Source organism: Suillus paluster, assembly GCF_016628075.1.
Source record: "Suillus paluster strain FC165 chromosome Unknown EDB91scaffold_15, whole genome shotgun sequence".
Classification (NCBI taxonomy): domain Eukaryota; kingdom Fungi; phylum Basidiomycota; class Agaricomycetes; order Boletales; family Suillaceae; genus Suillus; species Suillus paluster.
The window spans coordinates 589,781-598,600 of NW_024537575.1; the positions used below are offsets into that span (position 1 = coordinate 589,781).

At 51.9% G+C, this 8,820-nt stretch overlaps 2 protein-coding genes across 2 annotated transcripts; both read right to left on the reverse strand.

Moving 5' to 3' along the window:
• Positions 1–363: 363 nt before the first annotated feature.
• Positions 364–3,634, reverse strand: EDB91DRAFT_176151 (Hydantoinase/oxoprolinase-domain-containing protein). Its single transcript, XM_041326325.1, has 11 exons — positions 3,274–3,634; positions 3,165–3,220; positions 3,000–3,116; positions 2,567–2,944; positions 2,068–2,515; positions 1,796–2,011; positions 1,544–1,741; positions 1,409–1,492; positions 1,227–1,355; positions 861–1,173; positions 364–813 (listed from the first exon to the last, which is right to left on the reverse strand). Exons 1-11 carry the CDS (start codon positions 3,342–3,344, stop codon positions 520–522), a joined length of 2,304 nt encoding a protein of 767 aa, XP_041179253.1. The 5' UTR covers positions 3,345–3,634; the 3' UTR covers positions 364–519.
• A 379-nt stretch (positions 3,635–4,013) lies between these two features.
• On the reverse strand, positions 4,014–8,251 carry EDB91DRAFT_1220686 (uncharacterized protein; the record flags this gene model as incomplete). The annotated part of the gene is made up of 8 exons (XM_041320898.1): positions 7,375–8,251; positions 6,416–7,242; positions 5,994–6,353; positions 5,738–5,930; positions 5,378–5,604; positions 4,615–5,303; positions 4,209–4,548; positions 4,014–4,160 (listed from the first exon to the last, which is right to left on the reverse strand). Exons 1-8 carry the CDS (start codon positions 8,021–8,023, stop codon positions 4,014–4,016), a joined length of 3,432 nt encoding a protein of 1,143 aa, XP_041179254.1. The 5' UTR covers positions 8,024–8,251.
• Positions 8,252–8,820: the final 569 nt, after the last annotated feature.

The following is an 8,820-nucleotide window of genomic DNA, read 5'->3' on the forward strand; positions in this document are numbered from 1 at the left end:
TTGACCTTGAACTCTGTCTAGATCATGACTGATGACCGTGATTTCGAAGATGACCTGAAGGCTGGCGTTTCTACCCTACCTGTACTTCTCGGATCCTTCCGCAAGATGAAGGTCATGTTACATCCTTGTTATACCGACTTTCTTCGACAATACATACCTTATGGGGAGTTGCCTGTACGCCGCAGCTCTGGTGTGGATCCTGGGTAAAGACTTGCCAGCCTTTTTGCCGAGCTCTCATTCACACTCCTTGTTCGTTGTCTGGTTGACGAGGCATACCTAGCCCTTAGCCTGTCGCATGAATTTCCTAATCTTCATCATGAAATTTTGTAGATTCCTCTGTCCAAGGAGCTAGCGTATCTTTGTAACGTAGTCAGGAAATCGTTCATCGTGCTAGATTAACTATATGCAATTTCAGTACAAGTTCTAGTGGAACTTTCAGCTTCAGCACTTTTTCAATTGGAATCACTATCCAGTGCTGATCAATTGCAATAATCTACCATGTCGTGGCTTATTCGTTACTTATCCTCCGAGTGTGATATACAAATGTTTGCTAGTGAGCACAGCGCGCGCACCCGGCACGACGACTATAGTCTGCGTGTTATCAATGATCATCGCAGGGCCCGTGACTTCATCGCCCACGCCCAGGTTATCCAGGAGGAACACGGGCGTGTCGCCCACACGGCCGACTTTATCGAAGTACACGCTATAAGTTGAATCCGCTCGATCGCGTGCGACGGGCTTCTTCTCAAGCCGATCTACTTCTGAGTAGACAGACTCCCCGAGGTCGTCAAAGGTCTTTCCGATGCCACGAACCTGGGGGCATGGTTACCTGGTGCTTTGAGGTCATAGATATCACTTACCTTCACGTCGTCCACGATGATACTCTTGGTATCGAGCAGGAAGCCGAACTCTGCCTTGTACACGCGCTTGAATGCAGCCTCAAAGTCCTCGATACTGTCGCCGTCATTCTTATTAGGAAGTATCATGAGTGCAGTGTCGGTGCCCTCGAAGCGCATGTTCAACATCCGCTCGACGCTCACGCGGTCGCCCTCAAATCCCTGGCGTTTGAGTTCGGCCTTGACATCGCCGGTAAGTTTGTCGAGGCGGGCGATGAGGTACTGGCGTGTCTGCGCAGAGTAGAACGCTGACGAGGGCTCTTGGAGTTCGTATGCGCTGTTGACATCCGTTCAGAGACCAAATCAATAGCACGGCGCATAGACACTTGCCGATCTGCTAATGCCAGTCCGTATGCAGACAAAATGGAGCTGTATCGATGGATGAGGATGGTCTTTATGCCGAGCAGACTTGCAATCTCGCAGGCATGCTGACCGCCTGCACCACCGAAGCTTGCGAGTCTGTGACAGGGAATACGTTCAAATGGAGACGCAAAGAGAGACATCGGACGCACACATGCTTGCCTGTTGAATACCCGCGCGCCTCCGTTAGTGCGCGGATGGGTCTACACATAGTTTCATTGGCAACTTTAATGAACCTGACCTCGAATATGAGTGCATACCATCATCAATGACTATAGCGCACTAACCCATATACAATGTCATCCAAGTCAAGGTTCATTTCGTGACTTTCGTTGATCTCTTTCGCGACCTTCTCAAAGGCTACGTGAGATGCTTCTGAGTCTAGAGGCTCCTTTTCTGACTTCCCGAATATTTTTGGGAAGTAGTCCGGGATGAGGCGACCTAGGAGCAAATTGGCGTCTGTAACCGCTAGCGGACCGCCTTTCCTGGGTACGGATTCTATTAAATTTCGCTATCTCATTCAGTTGGTATGCACATACCTGTAGCAGGCAGGACCTGGTTGCGCACCAGCACTTTCGGGTCCTGCAAGGAACAGGCCATTTCGGAAGGTCAGACAAGAACCTCCACCAGCTGCAACAGTGTTGATGTCCAGTTGTGGAGACTGGATAGTGACTCCAGCGGTTGTGGTCTCGTAAACTACTTCGTAGCGACCATCAAAGCGAGATACATCAGTCGATGTCCCGCCCACATCAAGGCTGCGGAGCAAGAGCGTCAGTCAAGTCGAGAAAACTGAACGGAGCATAGCATATACCCAATGATGGGGTATTTCCTTTTTACGTCCCAGCTCGTCAACGCATATCCAACGACGCCTCCTGCAGGGCCACTTAGTATGCTCTTCAAGCCCGAGAAGTTGTTAAGGTCTAAAAGTCCCCCATCGCTACCCATGAATTCTACACGGGGGCTCTGTATCCGACCATCCTTCAACTTCGCGTCAAAACCGTGAAAGAATCCGTCTAGATACTCCCGCAAGATGGGGGTGAGATATGCATCCGCGGTGGACGATACACCGCGAGGAACCATCTTAATCATGGGCAGCAACTGTGAGGATTCCGAGACTTGGGTGAATCCAACTTCCCGTGCAAGCCTGCCGAGTTGTATTTCGTGCTCAGGGAAGGTGTAAGAATGAACAAGGACGATTGCAAGGGAGCGATATCCAGCGTCGTACAGTCGCTGTAGATCATGCCTCACAAGGTCCAGATCTAAGAAATCTTTATCAACGAACAATACTGTGAATGCTGTAGATTACGCACCTGGTCTCTTCAAGATCCTCACTGCTTCTCCCGAGATCCCTCGAACAATGTCTCCCGGACCTTCAGCATCACCCTCCCCATCCCAGCCCGGACCCCTATAGCCTCTTTGAATGATCCCATCTTCATTCCACTGAATAGCGTTCTCCTCTGCCTTAGGATCCGATGTGTACCCCACAAGAGTTACACGCTCGTCCACCTCAACGACCTCAGAGTACAGAGGGCTCGGACGGCGAATGTTCAAGTCGAAGATGCGTGGGCGTGACTGGTTCCCGATGAGCAAGAGGTCCTTGAATCCCTTTGTAATCAGCAACGCATGACGATGCCCCTTGCGCTCCAGCAGCGCGTTTGTCGCCACGGTTGTCGACAGGCGAATATAATCTGTACGCAGGACATTATCAGGATAGGTGAACGTGTCGGGAGGAGTAGTACAAACCAATCTTGCTAGTATCGAGCACGGACCCACGGGGGATCTTCTCTCCTGTCACGATCTCTAGTACCCTGCGGATGCCCTCCGTTGGTGCATCGCCGTAGTTGGCTGTGTCCTGCGACACTGCAGGGCAGTTAAGCAACTATATAACATGCACTCGAATACACGCACGAAGCTTGACGATGATATCTTTCCGCTCGTTTGGATCGTCTGGATCAGGATATGATCTGCTCTATCTCAGCTTCGTGGAAGACGCTCGAAAGCTTGGACTTGGCCTTACGCATGAACATCACAAAACGTCCCTCCTCTGTCTGCACAGATGCGAATGGATCTATCTGGAACCTCGATCATGCTCGCAGAAAGCAAGAGGAAATACAACTAGTGAGAGGAATATTGATCCCTTGACGCATTATAGTCTAATCCAGTGACCCTGGACCAAGTCAGCTGAATTGCCTCTTCGCGGATCAGGAGGGCCGCTGGTCCGCTGCCACTCCATCCATTGAACAAGCACCATAAATAAAATAAAATCCACTGTAAAACAGTAAAGGGGGGACAACATAGAGAGGGTCAGGGCTACGACTATGTATGGAAACAAACTCGGGGAAATTAGCATGCGCTAGTAGCAAGGAAAGTCAGGAATGTGAAAAAATCTTAAAAGAATGGTGTATGTATGTTGTTCAATAAAGAAAATAATCCAGTATCCAATCGACCAGTTTCGAAATACGGTATCGACCTGACTTGACGAAACGTGCATTCGTTGCAACGCCTCGGAGGAGAGTTGGTATCAAAGGAAATCGGGACGGTAGTGGTATTTAGGATAGGATGTCGGTGTTGTTGGGGTGATGTGATATGGACTCATATACGCATAGGTGTTCAAATACAGGTGAAAAGATGGGTTTAACGGCGTGTTCCTCGGTGGACCCGCTTCTGGATCAGCGATGGCGGAAGGACCTCGGGGTTGCGTGAGTTAATGGCAAAATGAAGAAAGGCCTGCATAGTGATCAAGAAGGCCATAACAACTCACTCCTCCTCTTCCTCTTCCAACACATTATGCAACGGTGCCCCGTGCACATACCTCCCGGGACTATCCCGCCCGTTCCCGTCATACAACAAACTCACGGGTTGCAGAAACTCCTCACCCTGCAGGCCTTTTGTGCCTGCAGGCTGCTCAATAATATCACCCGCGGGGGTGACCACAACAGGCTCTAGCTCTACCACAGGCACGGGCGGCAGCTCCGACTCCTTCGTGGGAGGAGTATGCAGCGACGTCGAACGCACGGGGAGCCTCGATATCGGCACGGCAGTGGTCGTAGACGACTTCTTCTCGCGCTCGCGGTACATCTCAATCAGTGCAGCCGTCCGACTCTTTTCCTTCTCTCCCTTCTCCGGCGTCACGGGCGGCACGCCTATAAGCTGAGTCACATTCCCCATCCCCGAGTACGCGTCTTCTGTCTCCTTTGCTACACGGTGGTCTTCGTACACTAACTCCAGCGCATCAACCTGGTCGGAGTGTGTGGAAGTTGGGGCATAGTCACTTTCTACGGTGTCCATCGAGCTTCGCAGGGCCTGGGGGTAAGCACTTGTATCGGTGTTTGCGGGCACGGTAAACTTCGACGGCGACGGTCTCTCGGGGCTTCCATAGCGCGCCTCCTCATCTACATCTGAGTCCTCACCCACGCTCATCGGCTGCGGCGAGGGCACGGGTCTGCGTTCTGGATGCAGATCAAAGTATCCCAGGCGCTTCGGCACGCTGGAGGTTATTGTCCTTGGATACGACATCACACTGTCCACATCCACATCCTCGCTTTTCACGCTCGGCGCCGCCGCGGGTTCAGGTATCGGCTCAGGCTCATGGTCGCTCGGCGGCGATTGTAAACGCGCCACGCCTGCAAGCACCTGTGCTACCTCCTTGCTCGCCATCTCCGGGTCTTGCATGCCTTTCCTGCGCGCGCCGAACGGACGAATATCCGCCTCCTGCCCACTCAACCGCCGGTTATGCGTCGCGACCAAAATATCCACCCACGCATCGTCCTTCGAGCGCCTTCTCTCATCTCTGTCTCTCCTAGACTCTCCTGCAGATGACGAATTATTAAGCTCATCGTCTGAGTAGCTCGCTAGCCTCGTTTCAAAATCCACTATCGCCTCTGTGTATTCAGCAGGGACAATCCCTGAGCGGCGAAAACTGGGGTGGACACGAAAACGTGAGGCGAGTTTGCGTGCAGACGTCGGGGAGAGGGGTGAGTCAGAAGCGCTCCGTTCGAGCTTTGGTTCTTTGTCCTTCACGGGCGGCAGCTGGAAGTTTGTCGTTGTCTTTTGGCCGGGTGTAGAGTGGTGCGGAGATAGTCACCTGTCGGTCGTGTGGAAGGAGTTGAGCGTGGGGTGACGGGCTGTTCATCTGTAGCTGTTGGAGAAAGAACCCCCGTTGTAGTGGGTGACGTCGTACCCCCGCCACCCGAAGTGCTGGGTTTGTTTAGCGAAAGAACCTTGCTCCCATTCGATCTTAGCAGCCCCTCGAATTCAACTTCGCGATATGACGGACTCTTAGGAACGTGCCCAACAACGTAGGGACGGCCATTGAGTGTTGCAGCTTGTTTCCATGGGCGAGATTTGCCTGCTAATAGAGGGAAATTAGTTGTGATTAGGGATGGGAACGAAAGAGGGGGGAAGGTACAATCGGCAAAAATACGCTATCAGGAAGCATCAAAAAGAAGATGGAACTACTAAAGGAAACGACCACTCACTACTAATAGGGGACATAAACGGGAACGGCAGCTTTCGCTTCCCACCGCTGTCCTTGGCAAGCTGCTGGCGATACTCCAAAGGCACATACTCCTCGAACAAAACAAGGGTCGTGCTTGTTCTTGGATCTGAGCCACTGCCAGCCTTGGGCAAGGGTGATGATATTGGTGAAGATATTGGAAGAGACTTGAATTCGATCTAAGCGCAGCCTGGGTCAGCACAGAATAAGGGAAGGAGAAGATGAAGAACAAAAGCACCCACCAAAGCCCAGTTACACTCCCTCTCGACCTCTGCTGCAGGCCCTTCCGCATCCAAGATCACGCCAATTTCCTCCCTCCAACCCCCTCCCCAAACCAAATCACAAAACACGTCTACAAACGCTTCTTCCACCATCTCTTCTGTGCCGAGAACTGGCTCTGTGTCCCAGCCAAACGCAGGCAAGGTCCTTGCGGTTTTCTTCAGCTTCTTCGTAATGTCGGCATTGTGTGAGGGCCACGCGGAGATCGTGTGTGTGAGAGGCGTGCTAAATTGGAGTGTTGCGCTCAGAGGTGCGTCGGTTCGTGTGAAACCAGTCGTAGAGAAGTCGGTCCATGTTAGAGTGGTGCGTTTTGCAGCACGGGCCTATATGTCGATGAAGAAAGGGTTAAACATGGTTGAAATCCTAGCATGCATGCCACACGTACCGTCCGTGCGCTTTCCGTCAGATCAAACTGCAACTTCTCCTCATGCGCAGCGACCGTGCCGAATCCCATCGTCTCAAACTCACCCCACTTCAAATCTGTAAGGCTCCTAAACCGGTCCTCGCCCTCCCGCAGTCCCAGGCCCACCACAGCCTCATTGTCATCAGACAGCGAAGATGACGTGCTGTTAGTCGCAGTTGCCGGAGCGACTCCGGGTCCGGTGTACGGGTGCACATGGGACGCAAGGTCCATACGCTTCTTGTATGCTTCTGAGTATCTCGGCGGCAGTTTGAGTGAAGGTGGGGCAATCCTTTCCCATTCTTTCGACCCCGCCAGGCCATGCCCATGCGACCGATGTGCCCAGCTCGCAGCAGTTTGTACTAGGTCCTGGCTATACATTCGTACGTTACGCCTTACGCTTACGACACGCACCGTGCGTGCACCCCTGCGCGGTTGTGGGCGCTCATGCTTGCCTGGGTGGTGCAAAGCTGGGAGTGTCGCTGGGTAGGAGCGGATCCACTCTTTGAGCCGGGTGGGGACGCCAAGGTCGGATGTAGATTGCCAACGGATGAAGGAAAGAAGGAGATGCTCGGTGGCGTTGACTGCGCGGAGGTAGTGGATATAGGTGTGGTGGAATGCGAGAGTGGCGGGACCTAGGCCAAATAACAAGGGGCCGAATAGGGGGGAGAGGGTTGGAGGTGTGTGTCCGGAGCTGGCACTGTGTGCTGTGAACCGAATGAGCAGGCTCAACAGAGTGAGTAATATCGAGCGCAGAGTTGAGGGGAGACGTGGAAGGAAGGTGGAAAAGTGTTTCGGGGGATAGTTATCTGCTACAGTAAAGTTAGTAAAGTCATTTAAGATATGAAGCAAAATGAGCGTCTGATGTGAAGGAGCGATTGCAATGCAATGCAGAGAACGTGAAGAGTGAGAGTGAAATGGAACAGAAGAGAGAAAACACCCACCTGCTTCAGAGTCTCGGAACTCTGTATAATGGTCCCAAGTAATGAGGCCTCTCACTGCCTGTCCACCAACGACTCTAACGACTCTAGCAAGTCCCCAACGGATGCACATGCCGAGCTCGTGGGGACCTGCAAGCCTGGCCTCCTCTCTCCAACGTCGTTCTGCGTCGATTCCACCGGTGCATGTTTCCAAAAACGCTTTGATAAGCCTCTTGACGGAGCTGGCTGAGACATCGAGAGCCAGAGTCGAAAAAATAAACGGGGTAGTCAGCGCTCTGGTGCCTAGTTCGCTGGCCACGACGTCCACGAGGCGTGCAATTTCATCAAGACCAAGAACAACGTGCCGCTGATAGGATAGATATCCGTAGTCATGCTCTTGCTGCTCGTGCTCGTACACTTTAGGTTCCAAATTCAAAGGGAGAAAAGACCCATCAGGAATGTGAGCGAATGGGTCTGTCTCTGGAGTGCTGAGGGTTCGATTTCGTGATTTCTGTTTCACAGGAGTAGGGGTGCCTCTACCACCACCGACATCTTTTGCAGAACCTCTACTGTTTACGCGCCCGAACTCGTCGTAGGGTGGGTCTTGGTTGCCACTCGGTTGCTTCTTGCCTGGTGTCGAAGTAGTGCGGGCTCTAGAAAATATACTGGGCATCGAAAGCCGACGATTCCAGGTTTCGCAGGATGTTGGTAATGGTAATGTGCTGCGTTGCTCAGTTGAAACTTGGGAAGCGTTAAAAATGAGAGTTGTATCCAGCCGAATTATCTGGAGGTCGTCCAAGCGTCGTCGTCGTCGTTGTGAGGTGGATAACGGTACACAATCGAAATTTTGCGAGCTCGTAGCGCTTGACGACGAGGAGAAATAAGAAAAGTCACGTTAACGTCGTTAACGGAAAACAAGCAACCGCCCAGTTTCAAACTAGTAGTTTCTCAGGGTGCTCGTTGACATCTTCATTCATCTTCTTCAGTGCTCATTGCTCAAAGCCTGAAAAATAAGTCTTGCTCGTTGTTCAAAACGTTTGACAACTTTTGACAGACAAAGCTTCCTTGATGCGGCGGCCCTTTGAAGTTTGAAGTTTTCACTTTGTGTATGTACGTACCCAGGCACCATGGAAGTTCAAGTTGTCATCATATCCCACAGACCAAAGTACTGCCATCAATGATGCCACCTGACCAGGTACTGGCAGCCCAGTATGTACTTTTTACAATGACCTCGCACCAACGAGAGCGCATGTAAAGAGCTTCCCCGCAACTTCCCCCATGGGCCAAACTGCAGCGTGTTACGTCCAGAATCCGGATCACCATCAGTCACATCTTTTGATCATAATCAGTGGATCACATTCCATCCTCATCACGTTCCCTCCCCTTCTCTTCTGTTCTCATGGTGCCAATATAGAGCACAGGTTATTACGAACGGCTTTCCAATGGGCTACACGTTTGGGAGATGTGATA